Genomic DNA, 22,199 nt, shown 5'->3' with positions numbered 1-22,199 from the left:
AAGTATAATAATAATAATAAAATATTGAGTAAAATGGTAAATCAATGTAAAGTTATTATGAATATTAATATTTATAATTTTTTTGGATCTTATAGTATATAATAATAAAAAAATATGATAAAGAAATATTGAAGAGTAAAAAATATTTATAATTTATGTAATAGTAATAAAAATATGTAATAATAATAAATAGTATATATTATACAATAATATACAAGTTTTTATTATGTGGTACTAAAAGAAATAAATAACAAATATTTTAACATTGAAGATAATATTTATGTGTATAATAAATATAGTAAAAAATTTAATAATAATAAATAATAGTAAATATTAATGAATAAATGATAAATGAAATTGATATATAATAACAAGAAAAAAAAAGTATGACGATTCTTTTTTATTAGTACGATTTTGTTATTAGTTTTAAAGTTTATGTCATTATTATATTAATAGACCTTTTAAATAAAAAATGAGTTTTTCATACTGAACAAATAAGAAATGACTTTGAAATTACTTTCTAAATAATATATTTTATTAAATTAGTATAATAATAACATAAAAATAATACTAATAAATAATTATAATCGCTTAAATTAAAAGAAATAATTCTTAATGGTCTGCAATTTTTACAGTATAAAACTTTTGTATTTATCATTATTTCTTTATTTCTATTATTATTACTATTTACTAAAAAAAATAAAACTTTTATATTTACAGCTTTTATTGATTATTATTGATGAAACTTCTAAAAAACTACAACTTCTTTACGATTATGAGCAACTTCGAGGTGGCGATTATTATTATTATTACCACTATCATTATATCGTTATTACATCTATTATTTGTATAATTATATTTATTATTATTAATTATCATAATCATTAACATATTATATTTATTGCTATTATATTCGTTATTATCATTGTTATCATATATATAATAATAATTTATCTATTAACATTATTATACAATATATTTATATATAATTATAACTACTAATATTACTATCGTTATTATTATCATTGTTACTACCATTATTGTTATCCTTATTATCATTTGATAATAACATTATTATTAATATTATTGACACTATCAATATTTTTATGTATTACTATTATTATTAATTATCATATATATTATTAGTTTTATTAATATTATTATTATTAGTACTATTATTACATATCAATATTATTATTATCATTAATTATTATTATATAATAGAGTCTGACCTTTCTTTATACCGCCAAAAGGCCTTACTACTTTTAGAAGAAGAAAACTGCTTCGAACTAACTTTTGTCGTTTTTTAATGAATATTATTTATTTTTTTTTGTGATTTTTTTTTGTGCTATAAACTTATACACACAAAAGTTTTTTATTTTGTTTTATTATTAAAACAAAAAAATATTATTTTTTATAGATATAATAATTATTTATTTTTTAACTTTAAATAATATTTAATCATTTTAACTATTATCTTAAAAGCTTTATTATTATTTATATTTTTCACTTTTAATTATATTAAAATATACTTGAATATCTTTTATTATCTTTTTTATTCTTTTTAAATAACTGTTTTATTATACACTTTTTATTACATATTTATTTAATTTAGTAATACTTAATAACTTTTTCAAAATACGTTTTTATTATTTATTCTTATAATTATAAAATATTAAATTGTTTTATTTAAATTTTTTTATTATTAATATATTATTTTACATATAAATTTTTAACGAAAACGATTTATATCCTTTTAGTTTCAATAATATCGAAATACTAAATAAATTTTCTTATTATTACTTATTACCCTACTATTGAAGTTTTTAAATAATTATTTCTTTATAACTTTTTCAATATTTATTATATTGAGTTATCATTTTTTTTAGTTATAATAATAATAAAAGGCTTGAATAACTTTTTTATAATATATTATGCTTCTTCCCATTCTAATATTGAATTATATATAATTTTTTGTTTTATATTATAGATTTTTATCAATATATTTTTTTATTATTTATACTAATAATAAATTGCCATTATAACTCTTTTACTTTTTATTACATTTTACTATAAATTTATAATATTATTTTATTATAAGTTTTCCATTGCTTATTATATTTTATTATTATTTATACTAATTTATTTAGTTGTAATAAAAAAAATCCTTAATAACTTTTTTTATATATTTTATTTACGTTAAATATAGAAAATTATAATATTTATTTCTTATTTATTTATAATAATAATAATGAATTATTATTATTATTACTTTATAAGTTTATTTTATAGGTTGTTATTACTTCTAATAATTTTTTTTTAGTTTTAGTACTATTAAAATGCTTTAATATCTTATTTTTATTATATTTTACTTATAACACTATTGAAATAATTTATAAATGTTGTTGAATCCTTAAATACTTTATATTTATTATTTTAATATTTGTTCGCTATACCACTGCGTGTTATTATTATTAGTGATTATGATATATTGGCTTACATGTTTGCTACGTTTTATTTTTTATTTTTTTTTGTTTCTTGAAATGTTCTGTTATCTTTTATATTATTCTATAGATTTATAAATATTTTATTATAAGTTTTTCACTTTTCGTTATATTTTATTTATAAAAGCAAGGAAGTTTTTGAATAATTATATTATTTTTTTCATTATATATTTTTATATTAAAATGTTATATTACTAAATATTTATTAACTTATTATATAATAATGAAACTGAAATTTTTAAATAATTATTATATAATTTTTTCATTATTTATGATATGATACTTCATAAAAGTATGAACTTTTTATTATTTATTATATATTACATAATTTTTGATATTGAAATACTTAAATAATTATATATAATATTAAGTTTACATAACTCATAATAATATTAATTAAACTCTTGTTTTATTTTTTATTTTGATATAGTCTTTTTAAAAATATTTCAATACTTTTTATTATAGTTATAATTGTCCTCTTAAAAATTTCAGCCATTTTAATTTTATTAAATATTCATTATAAATTTTGTTACATTTTATAATTAATAAAATTTTTATTATAATATTATAAAGGTTACCTTATATATTATCTTAAAACAAATTAAAGTTTTTGAGTAATATTTATTATAAAATAAAAAAACATATCACAGTTGTTATATAACAGTTTTTATTTTATTTTAAATAAAATATATTACTTTTATGTTAATATTTTATTATGAAGTATTGCTTTATTTGTTCTGTCACTCCCTTTTTTTCCAATATTATTCTAGAGAAGTAAAGCAATAGCCATCTCGCTAATAGAAAATCCTATTGAGTTTTTTGACCCGTCCTTCGTAAGTGAACGGTGGTCTCAATATATCGAGGGTTACACCCATGAAACCTCACTGAACCCTTCCCTCACTCGCTATGTGACCTCTCCTGTTTTTTTGAAAAGGTTATTTTTTTCTATTTATATTACTTTAAAGTAAAAATATATAAATATATAAAAAATAAAAAATAATTGGAATTTAATAATTGTGAATATTTTTATGAATATATTTTTCAAAAAAATATTATAAAAACAGTTTTTGTAATAATAAGAAAATGTTATAAATTTTTAAAAATGATCATAAAAGAAAAAAATTGTGATATTTCTTTAATGTACATTTGCATTAATATATTATAAAGAAGTTTTTTATATTAAAGAAATGTTACATTTTTTTAGTAACAAAATTTAAATATATACTAATTAAAATTCTGTTTTTTTTCTACGCATGAATAAAAATTAAAAAAAAAAGTGATATAAGAAGAAAAAGATAACATTTTAAGAAAATTTTAATATTATATATAATAATAAAAAGAAAATAAAAAATAGTGAATATGTTTTTAGACATTTTGCCTCAATATATAAAAAGTTATTATCAAAAGAAAGAAAATTTTATAAAGTTGTAAGTAAGAAAATTTAATATACAAAAGGGAATAAGAAATCAAAACTATTTTTATTAATAAAATATGCATAAAAATATTATTTAAAAAATTTTAATAATAACGAAGGCATCATAATAACCAGCAACTCTTCTATGAAAGTTGTAAAGTTATATTAACCGTACAACACCAATAAACGGTTTTACAAATTCAAATAAATTCAAATGAAACATTTCTAATAATTTAAGCATTAGTACCAATTATTTTTTAAGAACTACTTGTGGCACAACCAATTAAAAATTTTATTTCTAACAAAAAAATTGATAATTTTCGTGTTTTTCATATGTCATATTTTTAAATTTTTCTTATTATGTTGTTAATTCTATTTTTTCATTTTTATTTTATTTTTTATTTTTTTATAATTTTTTTTACATTATTTTCAAGTTTTTATAAGATAATTGTTACTTAACAATGATAATAAATTTCTTTTTTAAGTATTTCGAAGTGTTTTTATGAATTGAGTAGAATTTAATTTAATATAAAGTAATTTTGTAACAATATTTCCTAAAGAAAAATTAAAAAGGCCAAACATAATAGAAAAAATAAAAGTATAATACTTTACAAAACTTTTTATGAAAAGCTCTACACAGTAGTAAGTAATTTGTAGAAAAACATAATACTTGAAATATAAATAATAAATATTTACTTCATTAAAGAATAATTATATTTTGGGTGTACAAAAGTCTTTATAAAGTTTTTTTATATATTTTCATATAATAAATTAAAAATTTTTTTATTTAAATTTAATAAAAAAATATAAAAAGAATAAATATTATAATAAAATTATTAAAAGAGTTTAATATATACTAATAGTATGAACGAATGGTTAATAAAACTTTAAGCAAATAGCAGCCAATGATCTTTCAGAAATACCACCAATTAATGAGTTTTAATATTTTTAAAACGAAGTAAAAATACTGCGAATAGATAAACCAATAATTTAGAAGTAAAATAACAATTCAAGTGCAAAATTTAAAGTTAATGAAAAATAATACACGAAAGGAAAAGAATTTAATATAATATATATTTTAAATATAAATAAAGACTAAATAGACTTCTTTCTCAAAATTTTTAATACTTTTTACTTTAAAACTTTTTTATTGGTAATAATATAACATAATATTTTTAGATAATAAAATAACAAGAGTAATAATAATAAATTATATGGTCACAAAAATATATTAAATCCTTTTTCGGAGATAATAAATATTTCTATAAAAATCATTTTCTTAGAGGTTACCGATATTTATTAATATTCAATAAGTTTTACAACATTTTCATGTTAAAGAAGTAATAGAATTATTCTTTATAAGAGATTCTTATTAAAATTCTTATTATATTTTTAAATCTGGATATTAATAAATAATTTTAATAATTTTTCATTAATAAATTTGTAGATAAAAAAATAGTATTTGTTTATTTTTAATAATTGATTATTTTTTATTATAAATTTGTGTCATAATTCAGTTTTTTTGCTGTTTAGTGTTATATTTATAATAACTGAAACAGCCAATTATTATTGATACTTGTTAAATTAATTAAATAATTTTTGTTAGATGTTAAACTTTTTTTCCTTATTAGTAAATATAAAATGTTATATTTGTTTGAATATAATTTTTTATGTATATTTATGATAAATTTAATTTAATTTTTAATTTTTTTTATGAAGTATTTTTCTTTAATTGTAATATCGAATGAAAAGTTGCTTAGCGTTATTATTTTTAAAATCTTTATAAAAAAATTATTTTTGTGCCTCATGTAGTTCACCAATAAAAAAATTTTCTAAATTAATTTTTAATTTTCTGGAAAATTTTTAGTTTAATATTATTATTGTTATATAAATTTGTTTAAAAAACATAAAATACTTCAATTGTTCATATTTTTTAATAATATTAAACTTAATATTTTATTATTTAATTCAACTTTCTCTATTTATGTTATATACATTTTGTTTTTGCAGGTATTAAACTTATTAATAATTTATTTATCCAATTTTTTTGTACTTATATTTTTTATATTTTATAATAATTTTTATAATTAGTAACTAATTTTTTTTATATATAAATTTAATAAAATTAACTTTCCTTTTTTTTTTATATTTACTAGAACTTTAGTAAACAAAGGCTGGCCAGAGATCAATCGTAACGGTCTCGAATATAAAATTTGCCTCAACTCTTATAAAATGTATTACGTTTATAATACTGAAGACTTCATGTTTCGGACGACACCACAAAAAGTAAGCGCGAAGCGATAAACTTTATGAATTTAGATTATTTAAATTTTTTAAAGTTGAGGTTTTATGAATCGAATGAAAACCATTAAATTTATTTTTTAAAAAAAAATTGTTTCATAAATATTCATAAAAATTTCTTTCTTAAAAAATTGTTATATTTTAATAATACAATAATAAAATTAGTTTTTTTTTTAAAAAATTTCTAGTTTTAATATATTTATAAAAATAATTCGTAAAAATTTCATTATGGTGACAGTAATTTAATTGAGTGTTTATAAAATTTATTTCTTAAAAAATTTGTTCCAGTTTAAATAATTTGCTTTAATTTAATGTTTACTAAATTTATTTCGTAATGTTCGGAAATTACATTTCATTAAAATTTTGTTACAGTTATAATAATTTTACTTTATTGGTATTATGTTTATTCCTTAAAAAACTGTTACAGTTTATATATACATAAAATTTATTTCATAAAAATTTTGTTATAGTTAAAATATTATAATTATTCCTTACTTAAAAAATTGGATGTTTATTAAATTTATTTCGTAAATTTTGTTATAGTAAAAGTAATTTCATGTAATACTTATTATATTTATTCCTCGAAAAAATTGTTAAGAAATAAATTAATGTTTATTAAATTGTTATAGCGAAAATACAGTAATGGAAAGTATATTATATTATTTCTTGAGGAAATTATTATTAATTAAACGATATAATTTAAATGTTTACTAAAATTTGTAAAAAAGTTGTAAAGTTGTGATGGTTTAAATAATTTATTTCAAATATTTAATTTTAAAAAATTTGTTATGTTTATAAAAATTATTTCCTATACAAAAAAATTTTGTTATTATTTTTTAATTTTCGTTAAATTTGAGCTTGAAAGTTTTTTTGTTCACGTTCACCAAAGCTTATTCTTCAAATATTTCGTTTTGATTGACTCAATGTTTAAGAATTTACTAGATGAATTTCTTAAGCCAAATTATTATTTTTTAAAGTTTTTATAGTATTTTATTAATAATTATTGTTTCGCTTTGCCTTAATGTTATTGCTCATTATTTTTTTTAAATTATGTATTTAATTTAAAATTGACTTTCAATACTTTTTAAATTAATTTACAGTATAACAGTTTATTCGTTGAAAATTTGTTTCAAACGCGGCTTCCTTAATCTAAATTTTTTTTTGTAAAGTAAATTCTGCTAAACTAATTTTATTTAATTTTTAATTCTTAAAATCGAATCTTTTTTTACTACTAATTTTGAAAAAAAAATTCAAACAAAATTAATTTATTCCAGTAATATAATATCTTAAAATAAATAAGTAAAAAAAACATTAAATTATTAATATAAGAAATACAAAATTTTAAAAATTATATAAAATGGATAAAAATATACAAATAATATTTTATATTATAATTGCTAAATTTAAAAAATGTGTGAAACAAAATAATTATTTTTAATTATTATTTTAGTAAAAAAAGTAATTCCTTGGAAATCTTTAGAGCTACTATAGTGTAAAGGATAATAAATAAATAAATCTATTATTATAAATAATTCCTCTGAATCACTATAAAATTTTAAATGTCTTTTTTTAAAATTATATTAAGAAAAATAATAATTTGTAAATTATTTTTATTTTTTTTTAAATTTTGTTTATCAGGAATATATAATCTTCATAGTATTCTGTATCTTTTAAAACTTCTAAAAATAATACAAAAATAAAATTTTCTTAAAAAGTAATCTTATCTAACTCCCACTATACTAATTTTTTAAAATTCAGCTTTTCTCAAAAAAAAAAATTACCTTTGAGGAAACTACAACAACCTCTTCTCCTTCCAAACAAAAGCACAAAATAAAAATCACTGCAAAAAATTCTAGATCAAATTTTAAAGACATTAAAAAATCTCCAGAAAAATTAAAAAAAAGGGGATTTAGTTGTGTATTTAAAGATTGGCTCCTCAAAAATTTAAATGAAAAAGGTCTGCGCGATTTTGAAAACTGGTGGAACCCGTCATAATTTGAAATTTGGCTTTTTGAGAAAAAAAATATACTACTGAAAAGATTTTTATTAGATAATTTTTTTTAAATAATAAGTTTAGTTATTTTTGTAATTTTTAAAATTATTTTTTATATATTTTGAAAATAATAAAATTTATAAAAATTTAAAGTGAAAGATCTGCTCCAGTAAGAATACAGTTTGAAATTTAATAATTTCACTTGAAAAAGTTCATTTTATAGCTAAAAAAAAATATTTAAGTGGAAATTAATATTTCAATATTTGCTTGATTTTTTTTAAAATCCAAAATTTTAAAAAAGTAGAATTTTTAAAGTTTTTAAATTACTGGAACAATGAAGCTATTTATTATTGGCTAGAGAAAATTAATTTTTAAAGCCATGAATAAAAAATAAAGTAATTCATAAATAAAATCTTATAGAAATATTAAATCTTAAAAATTATTTTCAGTAATAAGTAATATTAGTTGTTTAAAAACTTATTTTTAATAAATTACAACGCTTTGAAATTTTATTAAATCGGGGAATTAATTTTCTGAGAAAATTTTTATAATCAGATATAACAGATTTGTGGAAGTTTGAAGAAGCAATATATGGTTTATTAAAATGGAATTGTTTTATAATAAATATCAACGCAGTAAAAGTTTGCTTTTTAAATAATTCTTTCTCCAAGAGTAACTTATGTTCTAGATTATATAAAAGATTTTATGAGCTAAAGAATTCCATCTATAATATTACTATTACATGAAGGATTAAGTGGATTTATTGTTTTATATTAATTTTTTTAAGGAAAAATTACTGTTAAAAGGTCTACATTTTTATATTTTAAAAAAATTACTCTCAAAATTTTGGAATGTTATCATTAATTGAATAATTGAAAAGGCATTACAAAGAAGTTTTTTATATTCTTTTTTGATAAAATTAAAGTGCACTGGAATTATCTTAAAGCGTGCATTTATTTTTCTTGAACAAAAATTTTAAAGAAAGCGAAATAACATTTGTTAGAGTTTAATAAAAATATATGATTTATTAAAATGTGAGCTAATTAATAATAAATATTAAGGCTGAAAAAATTTGTTTAATTCGTCCCTCAGAGTAAATTTCTTATAATGTTTCCAGATTTAATTATGGCGCGCTGAAGAGGGCGTCCATGATAAAATAAAAACTACAAAAAATTTTACTGGATTAATTTATTCCATTAATTTTATGAAAAAAAAGGGGATCGTATAAAAAACTAAATAAGTGTTCTTATTTATAAAAGTTTATATTGTTATCAAGTGATTAATTATACAAGGTATAACGAAGTTAAACTGAATAAGCAATTTCTCAGTTATGAAATTAAAAAATTAACTTCTGAGCCCTTTTTTGTTAGGAAAGGATAAAAAACTTTTAAAGTGTATAAAGTTTTTATAAGTTTCAGAGTATTTCATGCGGAATAACTTTTTATAAAAATAGTGTAAATAAAAAAAAATTACCAAATAACGAATGCATTGCCAAATGAAGTAAAAATAAAACAATTAAGATTAGTTTCTATTATTTTTAACTTTTACTGGTTTATATTTTTGTAGGGCTTTGTAAAATGTTTTGTGTTTTTTTTTAATTACTTTCGTAAAACAAGAATATAAAAATTATTATATAAGATTAAATTTAAATGGTAAATGTATATATGTAGTTGAGGATTGAGCGTATGAGAGCATAACACTAGTAATAAGTTTAAGTAAGAAATTGCTTGAGCTCCGCGTAATTTTTTTTCCCTGTTCTGGCGATTCAAAACCTATTAAATAAATTAGTGCTATACTTCAGAATTTGATAACTCTATATTACCATTTCTTTGTATAATACTAATAATATTCTTAATGCTATTGTTAAAAAAATATAATTCTTAAAGTCTTCTGTGAGATCATTTACAATAAAACAAAAATAGTTCCATCTGAAACAAATAAGTAGAAAAAATTGGAACATAGCCCTCTTTGTAAGCCTCTAGGATTGGAAAACTAATACATAAGTACAGCTTACAATAGTAAGTCATAATATGAATCATTGTAAATGGTGAATTGATGCGCACTCAATTATTGTGAAAATTTTTTCTTTAGACTTGCAACGAAGCACAATTGGTTTTATAATAATGTCCTATTTTTCTGTCATATAACTCATTAAAAGTATTTATATACTTTTTTTTAGAAGAAAATACATAGGTTAACGCACAAATATTCCTCGTTTTCTAATCCAAGCAAGTCGTGTTATTACTATTTAAAATTTTTTATCGTAACAAAATTGCCATTACTTATAAATGACTTAAATAATGCATTTAAAGTGCAATTGGTTATATATTATGCCTTATTTTTTATCATTACAATATATATACTTTTATTTAAGATGAAATAAGTTAACGCACAAATTTTTGGTTTGCTAATTTCAAGCAACCCGTGTTATTACTATTAAATAAGTTTTTAACTTAATCAACTTGACTTTACTTACGGATGACTAAATATTATGAATAATAAAATAGTTAAGCTGGTAAATCTCAAGTTTTGCTAAACTATTAACGCTTTATAAATCCGTTCAGATATTAAACTAAAATTTTTTTATACTTCAATTAAAATAACATATAACTATTAATGTAAATGTTCTTTAATATCTCACTTCATTGTTAATCAAGTAACGAATGTTCTTGCTTAAAACGAATCTATATTTACAATTAGATGACTATGTTTAAAATTAAAATCAACTCCTTTTAAATCTTACGAGTAGCTAAATATTGAGTGTAACGAGTGTTATAACTATTAAACTTGTGTAGAACTTAAATTGAAGTTACCTCGGTGGACTAAAAAATTTGATAACTGCTATGTTAATTAGGTTCGCAATCTCGCTTTACTGATAAACAAGTAACAACTGATTTTACTAATAAATCTATATGTAACATAATCTACTAAACTTAGAGGCTTTTAATGAGTTATATAAATTTATTAGACACGGTTAATTATAAAACTTTTTAACTTAACTCTGAATTAAAGCTCCTCTCTTTAATTTTACCAAATGCCACTATTTATAAAAATAATTTAAGTATATATTAATACCTAATTACCTAAGATTAATAATAATTTAGTTATAAAATCTACAATATTTATTTTTGTAAATAGCAATTTAAACAGACAAATAAATTCAGAGACCTCAACGAACAAAAGATCCGAAAGCAAAAACTGTACCCATAAAAAATCCAGAGCCAATAGCCTGAGCAACTTTATGAATTTTAAAAAAAAAATTTAATTGACGTTTATGAAAAACAAAAAAATGCTAATGTAAAAATTAAAGAAATAATTGTTTCAAAATAATTAAAAAAATTATTCAAAACTTCAATGTAAATAAAATAAAAAATAAAAAATCTTAAATTGAGGCCATTTTATTTTAAGATAGATAGTTTTGTAAATTCTTGACTTCATAAATATAAAATACCACTAAAATTTAAAAATTTATAAATTAATTAATTAAAAAAAATTTATTAAAGATTTCGATATAATAAAACTATTATTTAACAAAATCACGATTTCTAAAAAAGGACAAGTAAAATGTTACTTTATAGAAAATTAAGAACTCTTTAAAATAAAAAAATCTAATAAAAAAGTTCAAAAGGACTTCAATTTTCAAGGTTAACTTGTAAAAGCCACAAAATTTTTAATATTGAAATTAAAATAGAAAAAAAGTTTTTAATACACCTCAGTTATAATTTTTTCTAAAATTAAAGAAGAGCAAAATAAGTAAATAAAGCCAACCTTATATAAAAACTATTATAAATATAAAATATAAACTTTTAGAAAATTATAAAAATTAACAAGTAAAAATATTGAATTAGGTAAGTATTAAATCAAGAACCACGGAATCGGACTTGTCCTAGCAAACTGTGAGCGCCTACAGCAGAGAATCCAATAGCCATCCCCATTACGTAAGACAAAGCAAATTTTTTGCTAAGTTCCTTATAATTCATAACTCTTATAAGTTTAGTAACAACAATGACTCACTTATTATATAAAAATATAAATAAAATTTTGCATAACGAAAAATAACCCAAACAGTGATTATTAAATTACTTTATTAAAAAATAATTTTAAAAGATTAAAAAAAAAGGCAATAAGATAGTCTGCATAACTTAAAAAATCAATAGCTCGATAAGAAAAAGTTTTATAAAAAAGTTTTCAAGACTGCAAGGGTAATAGTAGCTTCTAATTAATTTAAATTACAACTCAGCTAACATATTTGGCAAAAAGCTAATAAAAATATCTTGAGAAATAATGAAAATTAGCATTAGAGTGGGAACTATTTATTAACCTCTAATAAAAAACTATATAGGAAGGATAAAGGTTAAACTTCTTACATCTTTTATGTGTTCAACCGGCCGTTTTCTATTGTAAAAAAATAAAAATAGAAATAAAAAAAATTCTTTTATTAACAAATAAAAGGAAAAAATGTGGTAATCAGACAAAATAAATCGCTTTTCTATGTTTAATCATATGCCGCTTAGTGCAAACTTGTACAAAATAATCACCAATTTTTTTGGTTTTCTTTTGTTAAAATTTACAGTAATAAATATGTAACGGCTAGTTTTCGGCCTTTTTGTGTCATCATTACTACATTCATTCTATAATAAATAAAATAATATTTAAAAGTATAACCTGAAACGTTTAAGAACCAAGAAGCTTCGTAACAGAAGTATAGGAAAAGTCCAAAGTGAGGTTCAGCAATAAAAAATTTATATATCCCTGTAAGCATACCAATCGGAGTGGTTGGTTAGTAGACCCACGTGATTTTCAAATGGAAGGTGTTGTACTATATACTTGATAACGTTTTTATTATAATTATAATGAATTTATCAAATCATAGCTCTTTAATATTTGCTTATAAGGACGGTAATATAAAAGTTGATATATTAAAATTACCTTTATTTTTTTGTAAAAATTAAATCTTATATGAAGCTGCTTAAAAGATAATTTAAATATTAGGAAACAATTACAAAAATTCTACGAGCCGAAATGGTTAAAGTAGCTGTTAAATAAATTGCTATTAAATTTTACTGTGTAAGTACATCTGTATTTACTTAATGATAGGTTTTTTTCATGCCTTATACAACATAATTACTTAATGACTACCACTGAGAAAAATATAAATCTTTACTGTTACAATTTTAGGAATTACTTTGTTAATTGCCAAAGCCTAAAAAGTAAAGTTTACTCGTGAAAGTGTACTTTGTTTATTTTTACTGCTAAATGAACGGTGAAAGAACGTAGAGGGAGATCGTAGGTTTGCTAGTGGGACCACCCAAGAAAACGCATAAAAAAGTGTTGAATAATAAAATACGTATGATAATACTAAATAAAATAAATACATTAAAGATTATATTTTGGTTTTCTTGGGTTGCTACCCTTCGCCTTTTCGTATTAAATATACAAGGGGCTATACAACAGGCTGTGTTTTAATTTGATTTACCTCAGAACATACAGTTCTAATAAATTTCAAAACAGTTATTGATACGTAATGTTTAAACTGTTATATATATTAATTTTTATTATATTATTTTAGTATCCGTAGCACTTAAACAAAAGCAAGTAGAGAGAGGCAAGATACTAGCATGCACTAGCAATAAAGAATTGAAGCTTTCAGCTAGCGCATCCTTTTTAATGTATACCTAAGAAATACTAGAAACTTATGAATGGTGCGTGGCTACCTTTTGTATATATCAGTTTTTAAACTAAAGTATATTTTTGGTTTCTCTAGAAGTCTTAAATTCTAGAAAAACCTAATATATCTTAATCAAAACATTTTTTACTAACTTTTCTAATAAGGCTAGTTCACTTAAAATTATCTAACGTGCTCGAACCTTACATTTTAAAAAAGTAGTTTACTCATAAGCTGTTCCGTCTACATTAAATTGTCTTCTTATTGTTATTTAACATATATTAGAAAACGCTTAGAGCTAAATTTCTGCTAATGCCTCAGAATTATGACCTTTTTTCATCTTAATTTATTATTAAACGAAAAGTTCTTCAGAGCCAATGGTCAATTTACTGAATTACTTTTGATAATAATTAACTAAAAATTATTTTATATATTCCTGCAGGCCGTCTCCAATCCTAATTATTTAGTCAATAAACAATAGATTTTCATGCTGTTACCGACATAGGTGACTTTTTGGTGTTCATTATATAAAGCCAAAGCCTTGCTTTATTGGCAATACACTAATTAATAAAAATTACTAGCAAGTAGCGCCTTAGTTTAGCTGAGATAGTATACTGACTAGAAGCAATATAAAGATCCATATTCGCCCTCTAGATTCTAATATTTAAGCATCTTAATAGGGGTTGGCATTATGTGGTGAACAGAAACAAAGTATAAGATTTTCAGCTATCTTAGCTTCATGTTGGTGTGCTTTACTGATAATTCTTAGGCGACTGGTACTTAGTAGGTTGGATGTTAAGTTGAGCCGACTGATGAGTCAATAAAATTAAAAATATCCTAAAAAGTTTAGTATATATTTATAAAGATGAATGAAATTTTAGATTAGCTAGTAGAAAATAAACAGGCGAAAAGCACATGAGACCATAAAATTTACGATATACTTCCAAATAACAAACTTGCACTCTGAACTAAGATAACCTCCATTACATTATTTTAGTTAAAGTTTTATTAAAAAAAACAATGCTTTTTTATGAACTATCATATAATTGAAACATAAAAAATGCATTTTCATACCGGAAAATAGGGTCCTAAGTGACCAACACCATTGATAATAAGATTAACACAGTATTTTTTTTTCTTTTTTTGTGTTCTCCTTCATTTTTTATATATTTATAAAATTTTAGTATTCTTCTCTTTCATTTTATTTTGTTGATTTTCGTCGCCAAACCGTAATTAGCGCCATGTGAAATGTAAACCCTTTACAGTAACAGCTACGCAGAGAACTGTACATAAATATTATGTAGTATTTTCCACTGCGGTGCTTTTCATCTTTAGTATTATAGTAAATATTATGTAAAAATTGTTGTAATAGTGATGGTAATATGCAGATCGACTTGTTATCTAATAAATTATCACCAGCTGAATCTTTGTTTCATTCCTTTATTATAACCACTATTTTTATTTTAAGTCTGTATATTTGGAAAGATCCTGCTCATAGGTAAGTTGTGACTAATTTTATTTTGTAAAAAAACACTTACAAATCATAATTTTTATATTATATTGATATTAAAATATTTGAAAACTTCTTAGTACTAAGCTTTGCTCTTAAGTATGTTGAAAGGCTGTACGTGGTTTTTTACTTAACTAAAAATAAATTACCAAATTACTTTAATAGATTTTATCATAACTAATTTGTTCGCATTTAGTTACTTTATTTTTTATAAAATATATAAAGTTTATTTTTTATCTTTAATATTAGAGATCATCCAATTGTTATTAAAAAAAGATGTATAAGTTTTCTTGTCTGCTCTATTTTTTCTTGTATTTACATAAATGCACTCTTTCATTACCGGATTGAGGACCAAAGAAAGTTTTTTTTTTATCTTGCATTATCCTCTTTTATTCTTACTCACCACACACGCACATATATTCTTAATAGAATCTCTAAAGCACTCCGTTAGTACTTGCTTGGGATTTTCTATTGATGCTTACGCTTTGGCTTCCGCCTGTGTTTCCTTATTATTAACATTTATTCTCTTCCTTGGGCCTGTTGCTAAGTTTTATTGTGATGATTGTTATATAAATTCTATTACTGAAGTCTTAAAAGAGGCAAGGAACTGCTTATATAGTTCAAAGTTTTGGAGAGATTATGTGGTGGTACTGCTGAAAATTTTTTGAAATCTCTAAATCCAGCTAAAGCATATAATAAATTATAGATAAATTCACGTTTTTTACTTTTAAATTAATTTTTTTTTTATAAATTATTAAAAATCTGCAGGCTCCCGTTACCGAAGAAATAATCTATAGAGGTTGCCTTTTTCCTTTACTGGCTCCCACTTTTGGCCGAAATTTATATATTTTAATTAATTCAATCTTTTTCGGATTGGGTTAGTGAAATTTCAAAAGTAGATTTCATATTATTTATATTTTAAAATATTTTTTAATTTAAAAAAATTGATAAACCAAATTTTTTTAATCAAGTATAATTCATTTTTTTTAAATTTTATTAACTATTTTTAAGTTCTTTTTCTTTTTTAGCACACTTTCATCATCTTTTTGAACATCGCCACTTGCCTTGGCCCTCTTGGAAGAAGAAATTTCATCTATCTAGTAAACTAAAAAATTGCAAATATAGAAATTTGTTTAATATTTTCTTTTTTACTTTTAGTTATGCAAAGTGGATTTACATTTACTTTCGCCATTTATAATACTTACTTTTACTTGTGCACAGGTTTTTAATCTTAACCCTTACCCTAATAAATTAAATTATTTTGTGATTTAATATTAATTTGTTTAAGTAGATTACTTTTTTTAATATAGATTTTTAATTTTTTATTATTATAATTAATATTACTTGAATAATTAAATTCCAGTTAACTTTTTTTTTATGTTAAACTTTCCATCCTCATAATAATTTTTCAAAGTAATTTGAAATTAATTTTTTTTTTAAATTCTTTTCTACTTTATTGTACATTTTTATTACATTTAGTTTTCTGTTATAAATTATTTTAAAAAGTTTTCCTTAAAATAATTTTGAATCTTTTAATCTTTATTGCAGTTAATTTTATAATTACGTATACTTTTAATTTTTATAACTAATTTAATTATTTATATAATATAAATTAATTTTAGAAGTTAAACTTTATAGAAATTACTATATATTTACTTATATATATATATAACTTTTATAGTTCATTAATTAAAAAAGCATTTTTTAACTTTTCTTTGTAATTTTTTAAAAAAATCTAAAAAATTTTAAATTTATTTTTTTAAGGAAGAATTCTCACTCCTATTGTGATACACATACTTTGCAACGCTATTGGATTTCCTAGATTTCAAGAAATTGCTTCACACCCACATCGCAAAGGTGCGTTTTTTTTACCTTTAATTTATTTAAAAGGCATTGAGAAATTATTAGCGGATTGTATAAGAATTACGTTTAATATGAAACTTTCCCTCTATTTTTTGATGCAATTTTTAATTTTTAAAAAAAAATTAGTTTTAAAAATCTTATTTTCAAAGTTTTTTTAAAAATCAACTCAATTTGTAAAAGTAAAATTTTAAAAACTTTTCGAAATTGCTTTTAAGGGCTGTTTTTTTTTAATGAAAAAGTTTACTATCACAATCTCATTCTTAAGCAAAGAAAAATGGATTTTTCAATTTTAATTTATTTATTATTATAAGGTAAAAGTAAGTGAAAAAATGAAGGAAAATTATGATATTCTTTTCTTTTGTAAGAAAAAAAGTATTTAGTAAAAAAATTTTAAAGTTCAAATTATAAAAAATAATAGGATTTTTATAGTATAGGATTTGTATACTTATAAATTTTCTTTTATGAGGATAAGAAAGATTTAATTTTATAAAGAATTTATTAATCAATTTAAATTCTGTGCGCAGGAAAAAGTTTACTTTTAATAATTTTTCTTTAATAATAATCTAAAAATAAAAATCAATAAACTTCCTTTAGGATGAAAAAGTTTTAATTTTTTAAAAAATTTATGTGACAGGAAGAAATTAATTCCATAAGAATTTACTAAGCAAATTAGGATTCTTTGCGCATTGTTACTAGGATGCTCTTGCGTGAGAGAATTAATTTTTAATAATTAAAAAAAAAATTGCTTACCATAATTGTATATTTAATTAAAAGTTAAAAAGAAACCGCGGAAAAGATTGATTACCCAAGTAAAATTTTATATTATTTTTTTAATGAAGAAAACTTGAGAAAGAACTTGATAGGAAAAAATTATTATAAAGGAATTGTATATACTTACCTATTTAAAAGGAAAAAGAAGGTAAAATGCTTACCAATCAAAATTAAAAAGAGGATAAAATGCTTATCAATCAAAATTAAATTCATTATTGTAGAAAGGAAATATTATAATAGGAAAAGGGAAAAAATGTTTATTGTAATGAAATTATATTCTTTTATCAGAGAAAAAAACCTGAGAAAAAATATTATGAGAAAAGGGACTAAAAATAATGTTTACATAACAAAATTATATACTCTTTTTTTTTTTTACTTATATAATTTTTTTTAAGTTAACTCCTTTTTTTTTGAGAGCTACAAATGCACTTTTCTTTCGTTTTTCGCCGAGTTTTTTACGTTTTTGTATTGCTAAGCTATCCAACACATAATAAGGTTTTTTGTAGGTTAAAGGTTAAACTAAAAATTTCTATAATATAGTTAAGTTAGCCTTAAAAAAATGTTGACTTTAACTAAGATCTGCACGAAACGGACATTTACAATTACTTACATTTCATTTTATTTTTTCTTTAAACCTTAAAGAATATTCGTAGATAAGTTTTTTCCGTTAGATATATTTGATATTAATAATCTCTTTCTTTAGGCCTCATAATACTTTTTTTGGGAGGACTAATATCTTTTATTATTATGTGCTTCGTTTTGAGCGGAAGAAACTTTTGTAAACCTTTAAATATCTAAATAAATCGTAATTAACTCTGGTATATGCTTATAATATCAAGTTCAAAGTATGAATTAGAATAGATAAAATTCCTAGTAGCATTACAGCCGATAATGCTTTAAACTTATACGAATAATATTGGAAACTTTATTTATTCGAAATATAATTCGGTTGTGGCTTCGCAGCTTTGCAATTTTCTATACTTGCAATGCTCGTTCGCGTCGTTAAAGCTAATTTAAACAAATTTTTACGGAACAGATGCCAAACAATATTTAACTATTGACTAGAAAGTTTGAAGAAAGGCTTGTAAGGGGCGTCTAACTGTCATTTACAATTCCACCCAGAAAAAAAAAAAAATTAAAGACTATGCGTTAATTAGTACCATTGGTGAGACAATAAAAAAGTATAATATAGTATAATAATTGCTAGCTCCATATAATAAACAATATTATGTAGCATGTAGAACGTTCTGAAAAAATTTGTAAAACCTCGTTTTACCAAGTTTTTACAAAACATTTCAACTTATATGAATATTTCATAATTAATCTAAGCTATGTATAAAACCCATATTATCAATTTTTTATAAAAAAAAAAATTCGAAATTCTTAAATTAAGTGTATAACTCTAATTATAGTTTAATTGAACATTTCGTAGCGAAACCACTCGTGTCTTTTTGTAAAGCTTACAAAACATTTATAAATTTTACTTTAGATGTACAATTTGATTGTTCTACATGGGCAACCTCTAACGCCTTACAAAGTAAAAGTCCTAGCAAAGTTGAGTGTTTCTGTGCTATGTTATAATCTGGCGAGGAAACGTAAATAACGTAAACTTATTTTTAATGGAAACGAGTAATTATTTAACTGATACTGCGTTCAGTTTACACTTTGCGAGTAGGCAGAAAAATTTTTTAAAACCCCCTTTTGTTTTTTTAAAAACTCTTGTATGCACATTTGGGTACACCCTGCTAACAAGAAAGTTTTATCCGCTACAAAGAAGTGGAGGATACTAAGTTTGAGCAATAATTTAATGAAAGCGCTAGGCAACCTTTGCTAAAACGAAGAACTATGGACGACGCCCATAAAGTTTTACGGCAAAGCTACGCGCCGAAAGATCTATAGCGAGTCTAGCAGGAGAATATCAGTACTCTACGTCATATGGTGGAGTATATATATATTACCGGCGCTGATCGTTTCAAGTTGCTGCACGTGTGGGAAAAACCATTCCGCTAAACTAATGAGATAAAATAACCAACTTTTTCAAGAGTAATTTTTTTTTAGTGCCTAGGGGAGTTGCTATCTCTTTAACCTAATGTTATGTAGGCGATAGTTTAGTTGCATAGAAAAACGAGAACTTAGTTTAGGAGGTTTTTATATATTTTTTAATACCGAGATGAACATTATTTTTCTAATGTTAGCTCGTGATCTAAGTTTGATTCGTATTTAAAGAGCAAATGTAAAAATGGGTTTTCGGTTTTTTGGAGATGGGCTCATCTTTAATGGAAAAATCTGAAGCTGCTGTTAAATACAAGTTTCCTCATGACTTAGCTGAAAGCGTGGGTGTATTGCTTGAAAATGACTATGAAATCTTATGGCAATTTATTAAGGTACCTTGCGAGGAAAAATTATCTAACAATAATCCACTAAAAAAAGTAGAATATTATACTATTAATAAAGCACATGTAAGAAGGTTTAACTCAGCTTAATATTGCAAGTGTCTAATTAATTTTTTATTATAATAGAATTTGTAGTGTATATAATGAGATTACTTGAAGTAAACCATTTTATATTGTGTCCATTGTAATTCAGAGCCTTGAACGCACGTTACGCTTAAAGTTGTAGTCGGAGAGCTAGTATTATAGCTCACACAAGGTTGTTAAAATTTTTCAGTATGGTCAATTCTGGCTCCCCCCGCCCGTAGTCGAGGTTAAACTGCAGCGCCTACAACTAGAATGTCACATAGGGGAGAGAAAAACAGTCCTACCGAATTACCTTGCACCGCACCTAAGAACAGCTTGGGGTTAGCGAAGTTGTTTACACGCATATTTAAACTAAAACAACGCACGATAACCATGAATGACATTACTGAGCACTTGTAATTTCAGATAAACCTTCTAATTGGCTGAGTGGCACTCAGCAATTCTGTTTCTTTAGGTGAGCTTCAAGTAAACAGTATTTAAAATTTATGACTTAAAGTTTTTAGTTGCTCCTTCTAACTTTACTGCCATGGTATTTCATGCAAAAACCGTTTTAAAGAAAAAAAGTAAGACACGCTCATAAGAAGTATAAGGATGTGTATCTTATACTCTATATACACATAGCAAGAAAGTATATGAGCGCAGCACTGAGCGTACCTTTCATTAGTTGATAACACTCGTAAGCCTTAATTAAAACTTTATAGTCACCTATATCATTTGGTTTGTATATGAAACTGTAGCGCCTTCAGCCAAAATTGCAATGCAGGGGAAAAAATTAAAAAAAAAGAGGACACCCAATGCGCACATCTTATCTGCCTTTTGCTTTGTATTAATAACTTGTATACATATTTCTTTGGAAACAAATGCAAATTACTTAACTATATATAGTTAGCCTGAGTGCAAAAGAATCTTTACGCTCGCGTTTTTTACTACAATGTAACTGGTTAGACATACGTAAAATTATCAAACCGGAATCGAGAGTTTCGTAGTAGCTCATTGGCTAAGAGCATTTATGCGCACCTTAAGGTCGTGGGTTTGATTCCGACCGACACGACCATTTTTTTCGGTCTTGGGTGGTTGAGTATTTTGGACATTTCTTAGTATTTACTTAATTATGACATTCGGGTTTTAGTCAGTAAATAAAGTTGCCCTAAAAAGATAACAGAAATGACTTTTTTGTAGACGACTACATAAAATAAAACCAAGAATTAATATATAAGCTAGTCAAAACTAGTTGTAAGCCTAAGAAAAAACTGCGAAACTGAATAGCTTTTGTGTACTGCAAAGCAAAAGTTAAAACTAAAGCAGCATTCCATCCTGTTTTCATTACGATAAAAAGAAGTTAACTGAATAGTATGGCGGTCCCCTTCCCGAGTTTTTTTTAAATTCTTTGATTTGAGTTAATATTTATAATTATAAAGTAAAAATAAAAGCAACGTTATTTTGACTGTTGCAATATTGTCTATTCTTAGATCCTACACAGTGGCAGACTTAGAAAAAGTAAGGGGAAGAAGAATAAAAGGGCAAAAAAAGGTGGCTTATAAGATCCCTACTGAGATATTAATGAACACAAACATGATATATACAAAGCTTTCAAATTGAGGGTGGAAAGTGGATATATCCAGTGAAAGATTTTTGCATAAAGATATTTTTTTTTATATCTTATAAAAAAGTACTACAAATTATAAGCTCCTACACAAATAT

General features: G+C 22.2%; 1 protein-coding gene and 1 long non-coding RNA gene across 3 annotated transcripts; one reads left to right on the top strand and one right to left on the bottom strand.

Moving 5' to 3' along the window:
• Positions 1–11,380: 11,380 nt before the first annotated feature.
• On the bottom strand, positions 11,381–12,915 carry LOC135119687 (uncharacterized). Its single transcript, XR_010278329.1, has 4 exons — positions 12,878–12,915; positions 12,580–12,607; positions 12,081–12,196; positions 11,381–11,449 (listed from the first exon to the last, which is right to left on the bottom strand). It is a non-coding gene; the product is annotated as an uncharacterized LOC135119687 (long non-coding RNA).
• A 912-nt stretch (positions 12,916–13,827) lies between these two features.
• On the top strand, positions 13,828–18,810 carry LOC135119692 (CAAX prenyl protease 2-like). 2 transcript variants are annotated; one of them, XM_064044087.1, is made up of 10 exons: positions 13,828–13,914; positions 14,163–14,257; positions 14,320–14,382; positions 15,637–15,747; positions 15,817–16,034; positions 16,156–16,264; positions 16,416–16,487; positions 16,546–16,608; positions 17,152–17,244; positions 17,885–17,952. In XM_064044087.1, the coding sequence occupies exons 4-10, from the start codon at positions 15,711–15,713 to the stop codon at positions 17,893–17,895; spliced, it is 603 nt and encodes a 200-aa protein (XP_063900157.1). In that variant the 5' UTR covers positions 13,828–13,914; positions 14,163–14,257; positions 14,320–14,382; positions 15,637–15,710; the 3' UTR covers positions 17,896–17,952. The 2 variants fall into 2 exon arrangements, 1 of the variants encoding a protein (XP_063900157.1); XR_010278333.1 differs by lacking the exons at positions 13,828–13,914; positions 14,163–14,257; positions 14,320–14,382; positions 17,885–17,952 and adding exons at positions 15,261–15,375; positions 18,725–18,810 and having other exon boundaries at positions 17,156–17,244.
• Positions 18,811–22,199: the final 3,389 nt, after the last annotated feature.

This window comes from Zophobas morio, unplaced genomic scaffold (assembly GCF_036711695.1).
Source record: "Zophobas morio isolate AGI-343-1 ecotype UQ-CSIRO unplaced genomic scaffold, CSIRO_AGI_Zmor_V1 ptg000278l, whole genome shotgun sequence".
Taxonomy (NCBI): Eukaryota; Metazoa; Arthropoda; class Insecta; order Coleoptera; family Tenebrionidae; genus Zophobas; species Zophobas morio.
Note: the sequence above shows the minus strand (reverse complement) of the source record. Positions and strands in the feature narration are given on the sequence as shown.